This window comes from Tyto alba, unplaced genomic scaffold (assembly GCF_018691265.1).
Source record: "Tyto alba isolate M040663 unplaced genomic scaffold, T.alba_DEE_v4.0 Super-Scaffold_7, whole genome shotgun sequence".
Classification (NCBI taxonomy): Eukaryota; Metazoa; Chordata; class Aves; order Strigiformes; family Tytonidae; genus Tyto; species Tyto alba.
In genome coordinates this window covers 22464761-22485563 of record NW_024881328.1, presented here as the reverse complement: position 1 = coordinate 22485563, position 20803 = coordinate 22464761, and the positions used below count along the sequence as shown (strand labels likewise).

General features: G+C 37.4%; 1 protein-coding gene across 7 annotated transcripts in view; it reads left to right on the top strand.

The window, feature by feature from the left end:
• Window positions 1-20803, top strand: part of LRP2 (LDL receptor related protein 2) — a 172931-nt gene that overhangs the window by 131526 nt on the left and 20602 nt on the right. For all 7 annotated transcript variants that reach the window (XM_032989751.2, XM_042784253.1, XM_032989752.2 and 4 more), the window contains 19 exons: window positions 423-542; window positions 1391-1522; window positions 2464-2665; window positions 3126-3421; window positions 3930-4446; window positions 6416-6568; window positions 7063-7233; window positions 8222-8445; window positions 8854-9031; window positions 9931-10127; window positions 11717-11962; window positions 12620-12748; window positions 13447-13566; window positions 13989-14105; window positions 14372-14488; window positions 15885-16022; window positions 16799-16921; window positions 17866-17994; window positions 20042-20173. In XM_032989751.2, the coding sequence (XP_032845642.1) occupies window positions 423-542; window positions 1391-1522; window positions 2464-2665; window positions 3126-3421; window positions 3930-4446; window positions 6416-6568; window positions 7063-7233; window positions 8222-8445; window positions 8854-9031; window positions 9931-10127; window positions 11717-11962; window positions 12620-12748; window positions 13447-13566; window positions 13989-14105; window positions 14372-14488; window positions 15885-16022; window positions 16799-16921; window positions 17866-17994; window positions 20042-20173 (3441 nt within the window). The remainder of the gene's footprint in view (window positions 1-422; window positions 543-1390; window positions 1523-2463; window positions 2666-3125; window positions 3422-3929; window positions 4447-6415; window positions 6569-7062; window positions 7234-8221; window positions 8446-8853; window positions 9032-9930; window positions 10128-11716; window positions 11963-12619; window positions 12749-13446; window positions 13567-13988; window positions 14106-14371; window positions 14489-15884; window positions 16023-16798; window positions 16922-17865; window positions 17995-20041; window positions 20174-20803) is intronic.

The window sequence follows — 20803 nt, the reverse complement described above, 5'->3', positions numbered from 1 at the left end:
CTTACTGCACATTTTGATTCCCTGTAAAGCATGGAGTCTGCTACTGTCTGGTTTGGGCACTGGAGAAATGAATATATTGGACTGTGGTTGTTTTCTTGTGCACAAATCTTAAGTATAAACATAGAACACATTTATGGTTGCTGCATGCAATCCTATTTTCAGGGCAAATTCTGCCTACTTACTAGCTGATACGTATACCCAAGTAGAGAATTAAGCCCATTTTTTGCATACAAAGATCAAGCTAGTTTGTACAATGAACTCTTTGCAGATAGGCTGTGAAAAGACATCCTTCCTAGCATAATTTTTTCTCTTTCTTTTTTGGGGTCTGTAATTTTTTTGCGTAACATGGACTCAAAAGCAACTTAAAACAAGTTGGAAAGGTAACAGAAAGAAAGAAGTCATACATAGGTTTTTTCTTCCAGTCTCACTGACTTGCACAAATAGTGAGTTTCGCTGTACATCGGGACGTTGTATTCCTGCTCATTGGTACTGCGATCAAGGAATAGACTGTGCTGATGGCTCCGATGAACCTGCCTCTTGTGGTAAGTTTAAACTCAGAAGATACAACATATGGGTTATGGGAAATCAGTAGTTTCTCTTGCCGGCAGCGGCTTGAATCCAGACTAGGTGGAAAATAAATATTTTCTGAGGTTTATTCACGGACTCTAAATAATCTAAGACACCGAGTAATTAAAGTCTTAAATACTTAAAGCTGTGTATGGAATATGAAGGCTTTTAATTGCCACGATTGATTGCTCTTAATGTGATTACTCCTAATGTGTAACCTAATGTAATGTCTCTTTATAAGACTGGTTGTGAATCAAGTGACAAAAAGTAGCAAGTATTTTGATATTGTTTTGGATGTAAAAGCAGACGTTGTGCTGTACAGGAAGTGTGAGTACAATACTGCCTTTGGGCAAAAAAGGAATGTGGGGTGCAGAGGAACGTTGTTGACACAGTATGAGATAGAGTATCATAGTATTACAATAAACAAATCCTGTATGTGCAATAGAAACTGATGGTAATAAGCAGTGCAGGGGGGCAGAAGGTGAAAAGGAGTAATCTCCAGGGAGGAAGAGGAGGTGCTAAGTGAAGTCACTGAGAATTGATATTACAATATAGTCATTATTCTCACTGTAAGAGTTGGCATAACACAAGACAGAACAAATTCTTCTGATTTAAGCAGAGCTGTTAGCTCACTTTGCACATTGCTGGAGTTGCACCTTTGGTTTAAGGAAGTGTTTTGTAGCATATACCTTAACTGTCTTACACTTAAGCTTCTATTTTACATTTCACTGTCATAAGATTCTCCCTCAGATAACCTCCTCAGTAGATTTTCATGGCAGTACAGGTTAGTTTAACAAGCAGAGTGATTGTGTTTATTTTTAAGTGCCCCATGTGCGGACTTGTTCAAGTGACCAGTTCAGATGTGATGATGGCAGATGTATCCCAGCAACATGGATCTGTGATGGTGATAATGACTGTGGGGACATGAGTGATGAGGATCAAAGGCATAATTGTGGTAGGTGTTTAATGTGAATAGATACTGCAGTTTCTTTGTCCTGTGGGCATTTTTAAAAAAGCAACCAACCAATTCCTAAACTCCCACCCTCTGCCAATTTTTCTAGCCATAAAGAGGTACACATTAAGCATGAGTTACACTCTTCCTGTACCTTCATTTTCATTATGTTGAATTAAAGTTGAATATTTTACTGGTTGAAAATAAAAAAAATCTGTTCTGATTTTACAATTACTCTTCTTTGAATTGTTGAGTTCAAATGCAGGTATAATATCCTGGGTTCTTTGTATGATCTGGGCAGCAATAGCAGCTTCAGTGGAGATACTCCCTCATCATCATGTACTCCATCTTGTGCATATTAATAACCACATGGCTTTGGCATAATTTCTTTAAAAATCAGCAGGCAAAATAAGCATGGCTGTTTAGAGGGTTAACAGAGGGAAGAAGGTTCACCAAGCCCGGTCCTGACCCTTGATTCTTTTAACAGCAGCTGGATACACTTGCAGTCCTTGCCTTTTTTAAGTGCAGCGGTGCTCCCTGTTTGCTCCCTGGAGCACAGAATACCTTGAAGAAAGCAGGGGATAGAGAGCCTAAGCCTAATACCTGTTCAGCTCCCAGAAAAATCTGGCCAGATGCGTGAAAATCTTACACTGAGAATCCGACAAAATATAGAGTTCTGTATGTGCCAGCATTGCCTAAGGGATCCTAAAGTGCTTTAGCTCCCGGTCAGCCTCCATGGAGAGCAGTGCTCGGTGAAAATTAGTGGCAATGTGTATGAGTTTTGTATATGAGAGGGTGCAGTGGTATCTATCTCTACATGTGCAGCAGAGCATGGCTCTCTTGTGGGTTATGGGTGGATATCCAGCTTGTGTGTGTGTGGTGTGGGAGGGCGTTACATATGCAGAGTATAACTTGGTGTCTCAGTGAACATGGTTTTCTTTCAGCAAACCGCAACTGCACAGCAGCAGAGTTCACATGTGCCAACAATCGCCCCCCCCTCAGGAGGTGCATTCCTCGGGCATGGGTCTGTGACGGTGATGCTGACTGCAGTGATGCATTTGATGAACACCAGAACTGCACACGAAGATCTTGCACAGAAAATGAGTTTACTTGTAGTAATGGCTTGTGCATCCGAAACACATACAGGTTTGTAACTACCTGAGCCACTGCAGAAATTCTCAAAATTTGCTTAAAGTGAAGGAGCTAATTCAACCTTTTCTTCACATTATTTAATTGTTAAGGAGATCTGCATATTGTAATGAAACTATTTATCCACTCTGCATTTATGCCTTAGTTTTAACTTGAAAATGCTCTGGATTTTTCTATGTTAAAATCCCCACTGCTCACCATTATCATTTAGTCCTTTTTATTGTGCCTAGTGACCTCTCCTGGGGTGATTCTGTTCAGCTTGTAATGCATGCAGGGAATACAAGCAGGACTCACAGGATCAGACTCTGTATAATACGACCCTGATTTGTCGAAGTCTGTTCCATTGGAGCCAATAATATCTGACCTTCTTTGGAAATCAGGAGAGTGTATCAGTCCATCTGCCCTAGGGATAATGATTGACTTCTTGTGTTTGGAAAAAGTATTCATTCTTCTTCAGATGTGACAGGCGGAATGACTGTGGTGACAGCAGTGATGAAAGGGGATGTATCTATGAACCGTGTCAACAGCACCAGTTTACTTGTCAGAATGGGCGCTGCATTTCCAAGGCCTACGTCTGTGATGGGGATAATGACTGTGGTGATGAATCTGACGAGCTGGAACATCTCTGTAGTACACCAGAAGCGACCTGCTCTCCCCATCATTTTAAATGTGACAATGGAAACTGCATTGAAATGGTTAAAGTCTGCAATCGGTTGGATGATTGCTTGGATAATAGTGAGGAAAAAGGATGTGGTATGTGTAGATTTATTTGTGCTGTCTTATTTAATTTAAAATGCTTAGGCAGCTTTAAAAAAAATGAATGCTTAAGAGAATTGCTTAATTACAATCGTATCTATTCCATGGTTGTGTCTCAGAAGGATTATAAGGAATGTATATATCTAATTTTTTGTTTTAATTAAATCATGTTTATTATATAGCTTTAACAAACCGTGAAAAATAGCTAATTATATGAACTAAATATAGTTTATCCATTGTTATGTGTTGTCCTTGCATTTCCAAAATACAACATTCATAAGTGTGTGTTTTGCACTCAGTGTGCTTGGTGACAGACCTCAAAGCTGCTAAAATAATTTTATGTTAGATTATTTTCCTTACTCCTTTATCACAGCAGCCCAGATTCATATTCAGCATTTTCAGGGGTTAGCAGGGAGGGAGAGAGACAGTGAATATACATTTGACAGGGACTGCACAATTTTCCCTGCTAGACAGTTCCTTGAATAGAACTCCTTTCCTTCCCCAGGTATAAATGAATGCAGTGACCCTTCAATCAGTGGATGTGATCATGACTGTACAGACACACAGACAAGTTTCTACTGTTCTTGTCATCCCGGATACAAACTTATGTCTGATAAACGGACTTGTGATGATATTGATGAGTGCAATGAAACTCCATCAGTATGTAGCCAGATTTGTGAGAACACAGCTGGCTCCTACATCTGTAAGTGTGCCCCAGGCTATATCCGGGAGCCTGACGGAAAAAGTTGCCGGCAAAATAGTAATATCTCCCCATACCTTATTTTTAGCAACCGTTACTATCTGAGAAATCTCACAGCAGATGGCCAGTCTTACTCTCTCATTTTGCAAGGACTGAGAAATGTGGTGGCACTGGACTTTGACAGGGTGGAAAAGAGGTTGTACTGGATTGATGTGGGGAGGAAGGTCATTGAACGAATGTTCCTAAATGGAACAAATAAGGAGGCAGTAATAAGTGATGATGTGCCCAACGGGGAAGGTATCGCTGTTGACTGGGTTGGCAGGTAAGAAAATACATTTTCTGTCTTTCTGGGCTACTAAGGAAATAATATGTGAGGGGTTTTATCTTGGGGGTTTTCTCCCACTTCGTATGAAATTCACGATGAGTGCTGAAATAGTTTTGAATTGTGGATGCAGTCTTACACAGCTGCTTTGGAATTGTTTATTAGCATCTAATACATTATGTAACACTTTAATTGCTCTCATATATAGTATACTGAAGTTATATCAGAGTTGTTCTCTCATCAGTAATAAAGTAGTGCATATGATCCTTGGGAAAAACTTATTAGGAAGTCATTAATGAACAGACTAGGCAAGCAGGCAGATGGGAATGTTGCATGTGGCTATGGAGTAGGGATTCTGAGCTTAGGCTCTTTATTCCTTTGCTAGCAGTTGTTGGGGTTGGGATGCAGACTTTGCTCTATGCATAAACAATAAGTTACTTCATTGTAATCTAATTACCTGTTGTAAGTAATAATAAGCATTAATGAAATTTAGCTCCTGTACCAATGTGAAGAGCAAGTTTCTTTTGCTCTTGAAAATGCATCTTTAACTGACACTCAAACAACATGATACACATCATTTGCTGTAAGGAGGGCAGTATGAGAGGGGTAATTGGAAAGCATTTTGCATTATGGTCATTTTTAAATTGCCTGCTGTGTGTCAAAAAGTAGTCTGATTTACTCCCACAGAAACTATCTTTATGTGGTGCCCTTTCTGACAGTGTTTTTGGCTGTGTTTCATCAGGTTTTGCTTTCTAAGTGCAGTACTAAAAAGTACTAAGTGCAGTATTAAAAGTTTAAATATCATGGATCAGAGTCTGCAAAATAATGGGAATCATTCAAAAAGTCACATTTGGAACTTACATGAGAGTGTTTATATGAATATGTCAATATAACAGTTCTTATTTTTAAAACATATATTTAAAATTTGTCTCTAAACCTAATGACAATTCGTTCTGCCAGCACTCCCAAATGCTTTATAATTCATGGAGAGGTGAGGAAGGAAAAGCCTAATTTTAGCCGAAGTGTTCTACTGCTTCATTACTAATACAGTTACTGAATTATTTCAGCTACCATTAGTTATGTCTTTAGTCAGATTTTGTTTAGGTGTTTCAGAAAGGACAGTACAATTGTTGATGAGTTTTTCTGCTCATTTTCAGTACAGGGAGAGGACTGGAGGATACCATGAAGTGCAGGCTAGGGAAGACTACCTTCTCCTCCTCCCTGGTGGGAATGGTACTGCTCAGGGTGGTGTAGATAGAGATTGGATGTCAGGCTATTTCTGGAATGGCTCTGTGGATGCTGGAGATGACCGGCTATGTAGACAACTCAAAGTAGCCTGCTGTAGTTCTAATTAAATTAAATGCTTTGTTTTGTTGCAGGCTTTTTTAAAATCATCACTTCAGCTTGCATGATTTATTTGTTTGCAGCTGTGTTATAATTGCTAGGCAAAGTAATAGAAGTGTTAGGAAATTCTAGGTGAAGTTTCAGTTAGGCTATTGAACTGCTTAGAGATTTTCAAAAGAGAAGCTGGCAAGTCTTCTACCTGTTTGATGAGACCAGAGGTGGGCAGCATGGAACAGATGATTCTCTCTGATACTTTACAGCCCTGGTCACAATCTATTGCATTGCATGTCTGTTTTCCTACTCCTCTTTGCTGGCTGTTTTTGGTAGGAGAGGAAGGGAAGAGAAATGGGGATTTAAGAAGGTATAAGCAAATGTCATATTACTCAACTGAACACCTACAAGTCTGAATTTGGTGCCAATGACTGTAGATGCAGGAACAGCAGGAGTGAAAAGGGCAGTCTGGGGCATGAAGAGATGTCAGTACAGTATGTTTATTTTTCCTTTACTTTGGATATATTGCTTCTAGGAGAAACAACTGTGAAATGTAGGAAACTGTGACTCAAAATAAACCAAAAAAAAAAAAAAAGTATATAAGGGTAAATAAATTAACTCTGAAACATTTCAGAAAATTGTACTGGGTGGATGCCTACAAAGATTGTCTCTATGTCTCTGAACTTGATGGAAGATTCCGGAAAAAACTGGTGGATCGGTGTGTGGATGCCAACAACACTTTCTGTTTTCAGTACCCCAGAGCAATTGTTGTTCATCCAAAATATGGGTATGACATTTCAAGAGTGCTTTTCCTTTCTTTTGCAAATAGTCTTGCACTGTCTCTGAAAATCTGAAATAAATTTTGGCTGCCTGCACCTAGATTTGTATGGCATTAGATCTTAGTTGCATCTTAAGAAAAATAGTAGCTTGCCTTTCTTAAGTATATATGCAGGGCTGTCAGATATCATTGAAAATGGAATTTGGTTCCATGTGGACAAAGAAATTTTGATTGCAAGGCTAAAAAGATTGATAGAAGTGCGTGTGGTTTGATAGGCTGTGGGGCTGCCAGTTGCATTCTTTGAAGACAATTGTTGATCACAATTATCTGCCGTAGCAAATATAAAAATTAAAGTAACAAATATATTAACCTTTTTCTTACCTCCCTCAATCTCTGATTTAGCTCTGTTGCAGGAAATGCAGGAAAAATTTGAGGTGTGCCTTTTAATATTTACTTCAGCATATTTTTGCTACAATCCTAACTGTAAGTATTTATTTGAACAGACAGGTTTACTGGACAGACTGGGCAGATAGAGCCTATATTGGACGAGCAGGCATGGATGGCAAGGAGAAGATGGTGATTATCTCTACAAAGTTAGAGTGGCCGAATGGACTCACCATAGATTACACCAATGACAAGCTCTACTGGGCAGATGCCCATCTAAATTACATTGAGTATGTACACAGAAAATAATAAAACGACTGAATAATTGCTCATGTCAAATTGCAGTGATAGCATTTATAGGTGCTGTAAGTGTCGTACGTGTATCTACCCACTGACTCTATAGGAACCAGAGTCAGAAAGTTTGTAGTAGTAGGCTATACAAATCACTAGATGACACAGTAACCTAGTTCCTATATTTGCATCGTAGGTCCCACTAGAAGTGGTCCAAAAATTACACTGAAAAGATTCACAGTCTGTACTCGAATATGCAGCTTCTGTATATCTAGATGTACAATCTGAACCAAAGCAAAACTGAGTATAAAATCACTATTTTTTTCTGATTCTCTTGTTTCTGCCTATAGATAAGAGTTGAGCTGTAAATAAACTAGTTATGTGCTAATAAAACAGTGTACAGATTGTTAGAAGATTGCTGAATGTTTGTCCATAGTTATGACATAGAATTTCCTCTTAGCATGTGGGGGTTTTCTGTTATTCAAGAAAAATCTATTATTTGTTTCTAGTGTTAGAAAATTTCCACTTGAACACCAGGAAAAAATAATAACTAACATTTTTGTTCTTGTCAAGGCAGTGAAATACTCTAAAAACAATCCTTTGTATTTCTATTAGTATTTATATTTGTATTCATATTTACATTTAGATTTTGATTTACTTCTATTCTTCTTTACATTGAGTCTTCTATGCTGATATGTTAAAAATGTCTTTTTTATAATGTGTATTAGTTATATGTATGTTTCTCTGTCTCTTTTTCTCTATTGTGTTTAATAATTTCCACCTATAGTAAGGTGATAGTAAAAATACAAAATCCTATTAAAGATATCTCATCAGAGGAGGCTCTAAATCAGAATGACATATAAAATTAGGAGGTCACATTGCATGGTCCTGATCACCAATAATGAAGTACCATAAGCATACATAATAAAGATGTGAAGATGTTTCAGCATTTTTCTGAATGTTTGGCACATATTTTTCATTGCGTAGGTACTCTGACCTGGATGGACATCATCGTCACACAGTGTATGATGGGACTTTGCCTCATCCGTTTGCAATAACAATTTTTGAAGACACAATATATTGGACTGACTGGAATACAAGGACAGTTGAAAAGGGAAATAAATACGATGGATCAGACAGGACTGTTCTTGTGAACACCACACACAGGCCATTTGACATCCATGTTTACCATCCATACAGACAGCCATTTGGTGAGAAAACAGAATTAAATTTGCATTTAGAGGGTCAGATGTTACCTGGAGACCAATTGTAAAGTCTTGAGTGCACTCCAATTTTGCCTTTGCTGAGGGGAATAAAATGCACACAGTATATGTGGGTCTCTACTTTACATTTATAAATTGCCTTTCCTTTGAATAGCAATGACTAGAAATGCATAATTTTAAATTAGTTTCTAAAATGTCATGGCTTAGTATCATACATTTCCCGTATATGAAATCATACATATTTCTCTCACTAAGTGCCTACTTACCTGTGTTTTGGGTTTCAATTTATTACATTTGAGTTTTCAGATACAGTGCCAGAGGAGTTTATTGTAGATTGAGACCTTTGTGTCATGGGATTTGCAAAATATCGTAATATTTATTCTTCTGTTTTACCAGTTAATAATCCTTGCGGCACCAACAATGGTGGTTGTTCCCATCTTTGTCTAATAAAAGCTGGTGGTCAGGGTTATTCCTGTGAATGTCCCGATAACTTCATGATAGTACAGTTTGGCAATACAGCCCACTGCCTTCCAATGTGCTCTAGCACCCAGTTTCTCTGTGCAGACACTGAGAGGTAAGTCCACTGCTCATAATCTTTTTTTTTTTTCAATGTCTTTTTAAGGATATATTTCACAGTTTGGTCTCCTCAAAAGCGCACGAAATTAGGGATTCCTTCTCTCACTGTGAGTTTGTGGTGTGCTCTCAGAGAAAAAGCCAGGACCATACAGGCTTCCATTTTGGAAAAAATACTTCTAGACTCATTGTTTGAATAGTATTTTTTTTATACTTTCCTTTTTGTTGTATAACATTGCTAGTGTAGCAAAGTTTGTGCTGGTAGAAACATACACCTCTGGAAATAATTTTCAGTTGAATTCACAAATCCGGAACCTTCTCTTATTTTTTGTACATCTTTTATAATGCATCTGTTTCTGCCAAATATATGCTGTCTGACAGTGGCCCAGGAAAGCCATTTAGCCATTTCTGGCCCTTTTTCTGAGACAACAGCAGTGGAGGGAGAGGAATGGTAATATAAGAGCTCCTGTGCTGATGTTGCATTGCTTTAGAGCCTCTGAGACAGATGTGCTTATTGGGTGGCCTTTTGAAGCAGTGTTACAGTGATAATCCCCAGTTAATTTATGCTAAAGTTCAGGTGTTTTATTAAAATGTTACCTCATTAAAAATCAAATTTAAGATTGAGTTGAAAAGCATGAGAGATGGTTACCACAAATATACATAAAAATTAAATTCTTATTAATCTGCTTCAGTTCCTTCCAATATCATCTGTTTCTGGTGACAGTGTTCTGGCATATTTTGTTAGCATTTGACGTATGAGACATAAGACATGAAATTAAAGATGTCTTGAAGTTTCAAGGAATAATACTGAGATAAGACTGTCTTCTGTGCTGAAAAAGGATGGTTGTATATTTGTAGAGACATATCCTCAACAAAGAAAACACTGGTTTCTCTTTGTAGATGTGTTCCTATCTGGTGGAAATGTGATGGACAGAGGGACTGTCGAGATGGCTCTGATGAGCCCCCTACCTGTCCGCACCGATACTGTCCGGTCGGTCAGTTCCAGTGTAATGATGGGAACTGCACAAGCCCACATTTCTTGTGCAATACCCAGCCAGATTGCCATGACAGATCAGATGAAGATTCTGTACTTTGTGGTATGTTACAACTAATAAATTTAAGTGCCTTGCCAGTAGAAAATGTGTAAACTATATATAAGTGTCAGAATTGTTACCTGTTTTTTAGATGGAAAGGTGAGGTAGACGTGCGGTCTTTTCTAGTCTTGCACCTGCTAGAGCAGCTTGCCTCTTTGGAAAAGCAGGGTAAAGGAGAGCAAAAATGTACGATGTCAAAAAATAAACATTTTCTGTACCTTTGAGACAGATTTGCACAGGTGTAAATTACAATCTGAGGTATAAAATACTAGAAGCAGGACCCACTTTTTTTTGTTCTGAATAAAGCCATGGTGAATATGAGGAATCTAAGGCTTCCTAATGCCCATGTCAGTCTACCAGGTATGCTAATTTTCCCTGTATTCTAGAGCTTTGCGTAATGGGACAAAATTATTTCACCCTCTGCACTTCACATAAGCCAGTGCATGTGAGAAGATTTGTTTCGGAGAGCTGTTTGTGATGGCAGTATTTTAGAAATGTAGCCTAAGTTTGCTTGTAGAATAAAGTTATTGCCTTAAAAGCCTGTCTTAATCCATGTACTTATGTCAATTTTAAAAAGCATATCCTTAGTTCTCTTTTTATAAATAATGTACTTCTGGCAGTTGCAAGCTTAGTAATATAAAGGGAAGGTGTGGGGTGGAGAGCAGTGTGGTTGTATAATTGATAGTTTCATTGCCTTCCATCAGCAAAGTGTTTCAAACAATGACAGAATTGTCAATTTTACCAGGGTTTCAAACAATTAAGCTCTTAAGTGTGGCACGGGAATATTAAATAAGTAGAAATGTGGCAGCTGCCTAATATGTCACCAGTTTTAATGTACCAGGTACAGTAAAAGTCAGTTTAGGTCTATGTAATTTCTTCTGCTCATCATCTTGTACATGGGACTAGAATCGTTTCATTTAGAAAATGTATGGAAATAATAATATACTGTTTAATCTTGAACACTTTAGCAGTATAAATAAAAAGTAGTAGAGTGGTGTCCAGTGAGACATACAAAGGCTGGAAGCAAAGATCGGTGTTGACTCCTATTTTCATAGACCTTCAGAGCTCCCCCAGTTTGCCAGCACTGCTGACATCAGCTTCCAGTGCTTTGCCCTCTGGGAAGAGAAGCTGTACATTTATAGGTTGTGAAGCTGATATTAGCATGGTCTTCTGCTAAGTTTTATGACATGTTCATTCATAGTCAGAGGAACAGACTTATCAGGCAGTGTTCATCTAAGTTGGTAGCACGGCCAGAGCCACAATGTCACTTAGCTCTTTTGTGAAGTGGCTCAATCTGGCTCAATCATGTTTGAATGCTGGGTTTGCTCCCCTCTGCTTCAGGAGAAGACCATATCTGTCTTGCTCCTGGGAAAATGTAGAGCCTTGGTGAGCTTGTCTGAAGATGCCTGTGGGAAATGTGTCATGTGACATTAGAAATCTTTACCTTAACTGGGCAAGTAAATGTGATGTTTTAAAATTTTACTGGCTTTCTTTTTAACTTTTGGTGTGGATATAACTGCTCAATTGATGTAACAACAGCAGATCATTCCTGTAAATTGCAGTATTCTAACTGCCAATTTGTATTCTTTCAGCTAATCACCAGTGTGAAACTCATCAGTGGCAGTGCGCCAATAAACGATGTATTCCAGAAGCCTGGCAGTGTGATAGAGAGGATGACTGTGGTGACAACTCGGATGAAGATAGTACTCACTGTGCCAGTAGAACCTGTCCCCCAGGCCAATTTAAATGTGACAATGGCCGCTGCATCCCACAGTCCTGGAAGTGTGATGTGGATGATGATTGTGGTGATAACTCTGATGAGCCATTCCATGAATGCAGTAAGCACACCACTGTAGTAAGCTGCCTACATTGTAGTGTACCAAAAGCAGAGCAAACTACATTACTTAATTTTCATGAGGTTGGAAATTTATTGGAAAGGAACATTTTCTGCAAGCTAAGTGCAATCGTGTATTAAAGAGTGTTAGGAGACATAGAGGCTATGTCATAATTTACTGCTTACTTAGTCTTGAGGGGGAGAAAGCTTATTTATGTTGGCCAGATTATGAAGAACTGGCAGCATCTCACTCTGACTTGCTTGATGCTAGCAGCATCATTTGCTTGGCCCCTAACATCACTTTGTAAAAAGGATATATGCTGATCCATTGCCTGTGTAGAAGCAGCGCATGACAGTTCACCTTGTTCCACTTTGGAGTATGATGTTTGTCATACTTTTCGCAAAAAAAAAGTAAAGTTTCATTTCTTAAAGCTAAAGTTTCTCATGATAATAGGGACATGATGTGGCATATGCAGAATACAAGCAGCATAGACTGGAAAAGATAGTAAAATCAGATACATTTAACACATTCTCTTTTACAACGCTGAAGTTAGCAGATACCTTTTTTTAGTAGAAATAACAGATTCTGAAAGACAGAATAGCGAGGAGGACAGTTTAATGGCTAAGTAACACAACTAACTTTGACAACTGCCTCTTTCAGTGGGCCCTGCATATCGGTGTGACAATCACACACAATTCAGCTGTAGAACCAACTACCGTTGCATACCATTGTGGGCAGTGTGCAATGGGAACGATGACTGCAGAGACAACAGCGATGAACAAGGCTGTGGTATGTTTGGAGAAGGTCATTTCGACATAACTTTGCACCTACACTATTTCTCCAATTTATGAACACCTTGATTTTCTGAAAGTCTTCGGTAATAATGTACCTCGGCATATTTTGTTTGATATCAGTTAAATACCCTGGTAGTTATTTGTCTTCAGGAGAAATTCTGTATGCAGCAATTCATTGTGCAGCTCATGTTTATGAATTCTGAAGACCAGGATTTTATTATTTTGCCTGATACATCATCAAATGAAATAGGATATACTTTTACTTGAGCTGAACTATTTTAGACAATTGAAACTGTCAGTTTTCTACATTTACTTAACTTGCCTACTGTGATGGTGAAACCATCAGTATGGGAAATACGATGATGCTTTCCCAGACCCTTGCATTTGCGTTGAAACCTCTTATACACAAAGTTTAGAGGATATTGGATCACTGTATCAGAACCAGAAAAGACTTGACAGTGTAACACATCATGAGGTCAAGATGTCCTCCTTGGACAGTACCAAGTTTATCTCTTTGTATTTCCATCTGAGTTCTATATAGTTATTTTAACTATTTCTTAATCACTTCTCTATTACTTGGCCCAGTTTGTGACACAAACATCTCTATCTACTTCCATTGTCTTCTGTGCATTCCATCTTATCCGAGACTATGCTAATGTGTGCTGTTTCATTGGCAAACTGTCTACTCTGCAGAGGAGATGACTTGCAGTCCTTTTGGAGATTTCCGTTGTGACAATCATCGATGTATCCCACTGCGCTGGAAGTGTGATGGAGATAATGACTGTGGAGATAATTCTGATGAGCACAACTGCAGTGAGTTCTTTTTTGGCTGAACTGATACAGCCCAGCTTTTGACTGAACTGTCCTATTTCTTATGAGAACGGGGCAGACAGCTCTCAACTGCAACCATTCCATTGTTTTACTCTATAACCTGTCTTGTCTTTGCTGAAATACTACAGTGATGTCACAAAGAAGTATTTTGGATACATAAAATCAGTGATAAATCCAGTCATCATAATAACACAAATTCATGTTTTCCACTAAGAAGTGACATTTGAATTCTGCCCTGTGTGCAAATGTAATATTATATAGTTCTTTAAACAGTGAGGGTGGATCTGTTTTTTATACCACATTATCTGCCCATACTACTCTTGTTTGGTTTAATGAGACAGATGTGGATGTTTAAGTGTACATCTGGGGAACTTTTCATATTTGTACATTCATTTTAAATGAAGGTCCTCGTGAATGCACAGAAAGTGAATACCGTTGTGACAATTTGCGCTGCATACCTTCCCGGTGGATATGTGATCACGATGATGACTGTGAAGACAATTCAGATGAACGTGACTGTGGTGCGTATTGTCTTGATGCTACCTCTTACGTGTTGACACTTTTGTTTCTAATATGGTAAATTATTCTGCAAAATGATCTTTTATGGGAGGCATCTTTAATGGTGTAATGTTGACCAGATCCCTTTAGTCATTCCACTGAAAGTAGAGGATACCACAGTTTTAATGGTCTGTGATTTTGCAGTCTTTATTAGGATGTTCTCAAAGTAAACACTTTATCTCGACTTGAACAAGAAGACATTTTGACAGTTACTTCTGAATCTTTTCAGAACTAAGGACCTGCCACCCAGGTTATTTCCAGTGTGACAGCGGACACTGTGTTGCAGAGCGCTTCAGATGTGATGGAAATGCAGACTGCCTTGATTTCTCTGATGAAACAACTTGTCGTGAGTTTCAAGCTTTGCAATGGATGCTCACTGAGTTCACTTTCAGAAAGATTTTCACTTTTTTTCTCTTTAAGTGAGGTGACTCCTTAGAGGTACAGAATTCTGCAACACACAGTGATATCAGTAAAAATTCAGGATAAGTATAATATTTTGAATCAGCTTTTTAATACAATAATGGGTTGTCAACTCTTACACTGCTTGTAAACACATTCTTAATGCTTGGAAATGAATGTGTTTACAAGGTCCAGCAGAAGATACACATGTGATTGAATTAAAATTTTTTACTATCCCACGGACACTTCAAGATACACTGTTTCAGTTGTACTGTATTCTAATGAGGTTTTGTAATGAGATTGGTTTTTGCAGTGCTAAAAGGTGTGTATAGTTTCCTAAAGTATCAGTGTAGCCAAGGAAATATAATACTTCTATTTTTCTGTCTGCTGTATATTGATCTAACGTGCAAAAATGTCTGTACACTGTACCTTGTATGGAGCTACAGCTCCAGCTGTTTACCCAGAAAGTATTGTTCCCAGTTGGAATGAAAATATCAAAAATACCACCTCTGTGCTCCATCTGTGCTGACTGACATTGGCTTTTTAGGTGATAATGAAGTGTCGGGGCTGACTTAAATGTTCAAATGATTTTAGGCTTCAGTACTTGGGATAAGCCCTTTCTCTTCATGTTGGTATCAGGGCAGTTCTGCACATCTTCCTTTGTACTTAATTTTAACACCTGTGTTTTCAGTAAGAAGGGGCATCTGCACAGTAGGACTTTTATTTTTCTGATGTAACCACATCGTAGAATGTACATTGCAGCAGTTAATATTTTGGAACCTGAGTTACACTTTTGGTTGTTCTTAAGGGGACAAAAAGAGCATATGAAAAGCCATTTGAAAGGACAGGAGTATGATTTATTTATGGTGGATGGAAGAGTCATATTTTTGGTTTCTCTTTGCTCTAGTTCTGTTTTTTTTTTCACAGCTTTTACAGAATCTATATATATTTTCTACTATACCAACATGGGTACTTTGGGAATTAGATATCTTAGGTACTTCTTCAGTCATTCATGTGTGGTACCAGTGACATTATTTACCTTTATTACTGAACTAGATTTGTCAGTAACAAATTCAAGTAACATTTGTTAAATTCAGAAACTTCTGAGAGTAACTTATGTTGTTTCACCATTCATTCAAACCTGAATTAATTACCTTATAGCTACCAAGAAGTCACCAGTCCTTGCAGTCTCTCGTTGCTGTAGAGCTTTGCAGTGCCTTGTATTATATGTATTGTGGAGAGAAGGGTATTGAAAAAATAGTATAGGGTAGGACTGAATATTTTTCAGGAAAACCTAATTTTCATTGTAAATTAAAATCTCATAATAATTTTATTTTCTTCAGCAACACGTTATCCTAATGGCACATACTGTCCACCCATGTTGTTTGAATGTAAAAACCATGTCTGTATCCAGCCATACTGGAAATGTGATGGTGATAATGACTGTGGAGATGACTCTGATGAAGAACTTCACCTTTGCTGTAAGAGGGAAAACTTACATTAAAATGTACAATATACATAATAAAATCTCTAATTACAATAAAGAGAAAAATTAGAAAATAAATTTTGCATACTTTATTTTCACTGGAGATTCTCACAGATTTAATTCAGAATGAGTGCTGAGAATTTTGCTTCATATGCAAGTTCACTTCATCCTCCTACAGTATGTTTCTCACTGCTTTGCAGATGTTTGTATATGTGGTTATAAAAATAGGGAGAAACATGTCAGAGAGATAAGGACACTAACATTTTCAGGTTGTTTATCTAAAATAAGAGCAACAGTTTGTTCTTAATTCAGGTAACATATATTATCAAAGGTGCTGAGCTTTTAAAGCTATCAGTATAGTTGGGGCATCTTTGTAAATATGGCTGAGGAGTCCTGACTTTAGCTCTAAAAATGAGGTGTTAGAGTGCTACTTAAAGAATTCTTGTCACTTTTGCACTGTATAGCCACTTAAATTGCATGTTGAATTTTGTCAGTTTACTTCATAGACAAATCTAGAAACCTCAGTGTTATATGCAGTCGCAGGGTATGCCTCTGGCCAAAGATTATGTACTCTATTCTGACAAAAAATGTGTAATGTCCTAACATACAATCACCCAAATGTGGAGAAAATATTCATTTGGGTGTGATTGCCTCCACACCTTTTAACATATAGGAAACATATAAATGTTACCAGATAAAAGTGACTGGGATAATTTGTGACTCAATGGCATGAGTATTAAAGTCTGACTGACTTGATTTCTGTGGTTTCAGTGGATATTGCTTGTGAATCTCCATTCCGTTTCCGATGTGAAAACAATCGCTGTATATATAGTCATGAGCTGTGCAACCAGGAGGATGACTGTGGAGATGGAAGTGATGAGAAAGAGGAACACTGTATGTTTACACGAAATTGAGTAACAAATTCAGTTATTGTGATGTGCTTAATGTTTAATAATGTCAAAGGGCTATAGAAATGTCAAAATTAAACATAAATTATGAAAACTAGAGTTCGGTATGAAATAATTTAAACTATGATTATTCGTGCTACAACAAAAATCAGCAAACATTTGTCTGAAAAGTACAGAGCATGATTTTCAAAATCATATGGTATTTTATTATGAGCAGTAACTAAATTATGTCAAATTATTATGAACTCCACTTAAGGAAGAAGAAAGAGTTTGGCTGTATTGTAAAATGAGGATGGGATGGATAGCTGGGACTTTTAAAATAGAGAAATGGGTGCCTCTGAATCTGTGGCACTGTTATGCATGTAGTAACAGTGTTGGTATTTAGGTGGAAATCCTGCAGAAGCTCTCTTAATATTCAATGGCCTTTTGCCCTCAGATATCCTATGTATTTATGTTAATGAGATAGAACATAAAAATACATTAATTTTTATATTTTAAAGTTTAATCATATTTTTTGTTGATTAATGATATTACTTGCTGATTTTAATGTACAGTATTCTTGAAGTTAATAGTTTACTGATAACTCAATCTCTTGAAGCCTGCAGTAAATGTATGAAGTGTATTGTTAAAGGATATTAATAATTTGCAATATTAAAAAGAAAGTTCAATCAGCTGTTAACCCAAAGAATTTACCTTCTGTCTTTATAAGATGGAGGGCCTTCTTTCAGTTTGTGGAGATGTGACTAGAAGTCAGGAGGCTCCGGTTATGGTTATAGTTTTAGCTTTACTACAGACTTCCAAAGTCACTCTAATCATTATTTTACCAGATTACCTCAGCTTCCTCATTAACAATGTGGGATAGTGCTATCTGTTGGTACTGTGTAGCTGGTACTGTGACAGAGGAATGAGTGTTTCTCTTTTTGACTGTAGGTAGAGAACCAACCCCAAGACCTTGTACAACTGAAGAATTCAAATGCAGTAATGGAAATTGCATTCCTCTACATTATGTCTGTGACAATTATGATGACTGTGGAGACCATTTTGATGAAATGGGCTGCAGTAAGTAATAGTAGCAATAGAATACAAAATTACATTGCTGTTGAAATAAAAAGTTCTGAAACTGATAACAATATGTTTCTTCTTGAATAGCATATTGAGAAGTATTGATTTTAACTTAGCCTGTGCTAGGATTATCCAGTTAGCCATGTTAATATCTTCTGTTTTCTTTCTTTTGGGGTATTTAAAAGATATGTAGATGTGGCACTTAGGGACATGGTTTAGTGGGGCTTGGCAGTGTTAGGTTTATAGTAGGACTCGATCCTAAAGGTCTTTTCCAGCCTAAAAGACTCTATGCAATTCAGCACTCTGAACAGTCCTTTTTAGGCTTAAGGATATTTATGCATCTCAGAAAAGGGTTTGATCTTGTTTTTGATCTTGTTTTGAAATGGGTTGCATTATGGAGGCCAGAACATCCAGATATTTCAGTGATAATTGTAATAGGCCAACCTATACAATTATTCATGGGCAGACTCTGAAGTGGTATAGGTTGCTCTAGCCCTCTTAAAAACAAAAATATATTGAGATGCATTTATTTTCCTGTTTACAGACATGGCCACAGAATTCTATAGGGACAGCCAGTCCTTGGGCTGAGGGCCCTCTCAGATCCTCTGCGCATCGTGAATTAACTATGTATTGTAAATTTACTAGCATCCACTTAGATTCAAAAGGTTTGACTTGAACTTAGAGGCAAAAGAGAGTATTCTCATGGAATCTGGAAAAAAGAATTCCTAACTTCTTACATCAATATGTAGGCAGCTGCAGAGTGATAATATGAGCATGTATTTGCCATTTCAATTTGTCAGACTTTGATGGCTTCAAGTGAAAGTGTGCCAAATGATGCACTGGTGATTTACAATCCAGCATGCTTGCAGAATGCAAATAATTCAGAAGCCTATAGTGCAGTCTGTCTTGAGGCAGCTGGTTTCTCTGTTTCACATATGATCCCAAAGGTCTTTAGGTAATATAACCTAATGCAATGGCTCGATGAAAATATAAAATTGATATGAAACAGTGCAAAACAGACACCTTCTGGCAGTCACCATTCTACTATTTGGGGATAAATGTGAATGCAGATCAGATGGTAACATTTGTAGCCTTCCCAATATCAAATACCTGTGTTAGAGATAAAATAGAATATTTATGTGTGTGTGCACAATGAATTTTTGCTTTTACATATATATGAAATTGAGATGTTTAAACTTAATTTAATCAGCACTGGGATGCGTATGTATAAAGGAGATAATCAGCTTAATGTAATATCTTTCCCATACATCTTTATCTTTTCTCTTGCTCTGTCAATAGACATATATTATTTATCTTTTCTACTTATATAACAGATTTGAGTTTGAAAGTACATTGTGTGTGTGTAGAGTATGTCAGAATCAATGGAATTCTGTATGTACTTTGAAAAGAGTATATTTTCATCTTCTGTTACAGAGTATCTATCATCCCTGACTTGCCTTTTCCATTACAGGCATGTGCATTCAGTGCAATAACCGATATTGACTTCAGTAGGCTTTAGATTAACCATGGCATAAACAAGCTGTCAACTTTTCTCTAATTTCCAGATATAAATAATGTAGGGCCTGTGTTATGCATGATAGCAATTGAGAACATTTTTTGTTTAGCTAAGAAAGGACTGGGTAAGAAAGAGATAGGTTGGCAAAAGCAGGAGTTAAATCTCTTAGATAGTTTATGCAGTTGCTGTAGATCGATGGTGATGCAGAATGCCATTTCTCTTAAGAAAGGTGAGCTTTGATGGTTATGACTCTTATCCTGACCCTGTTCACTTCTACATGTTGAAGTTCTTAGTTGACAGCTGTCTTGACCAGTGTTTACCACTCTCTTCTAGTTAGTTATGCCTTAGAGAATAGATGTTCACATTAATCGAGTTTCAGTTACAAAAAAAGGAAACTAACGTCATGTAGTTGAAAACCATTTTCAATTATAATAATGATCAAAATTACAGAACTATTCCCCTTATCACTTTATTTTTTGGTTATAATTGTATAATTTACTTTTGTTGTTGTTGTTGTTTGTTTTTCAGATCCTGGAACAGAGCGAACTTGTGCAGAAAATATCTGTGAACATAACTGTACCAACTTGAAGGAAGGAGGCTTTATCTGTTCCTGTAGGCCAGGGTACAAGGCCAGTGAAACTAATCGAAACTCCTGTGATGGTATTTTCAATATTCTAAACACCTTCTCACTGATAAGTGTTCAGTGACCTGTCACTTCATCATTCTAATGTGACTATCAATTTTTGCATTCTAACAGGATTTTTATACATTTAGCAGATGCTTCCTAAAAATTTTTGCTGCTGAATCATGCTTTCAAACATGCAGGCCTCATTCAACAAAGAACTGGCTCCACAGTTCAGACTTGTTTTAAGCTTTTGGTGGCTGTAGGTATATGTTTTTGCTTTACTGTATATAGGTTTTGTCATATCTTTGCCATCTGAGGGGCAGAAATTTACTGGTGTTTTTTTTTTTTTTTTTTTTTCCTTATTGAAAGAAAACTTACTGAAGGTTATACTCTCCTTCTGTTCTGCTCCAGAACAGACCTACAGTAAAAGGTCTATTGTGCCATATTTTTGCCCAGGAGTCTGCCCATAGGCCATTGTTTGTGGTCATGCAATATAGTACCTTCATCGTTACCATTTCAGTATGTTGCTTCTGTTTGTTGCTTCCAACTCTTGTGGACAATCTGTATAGTTTTATTAAACATGATCCAAGGCCAGCCCTCCCTTTCCTTCCTGCTGATACTGTTTCTGGGGACTAGGTATCTTTGCTTCAGCATTTCAAGAAGGT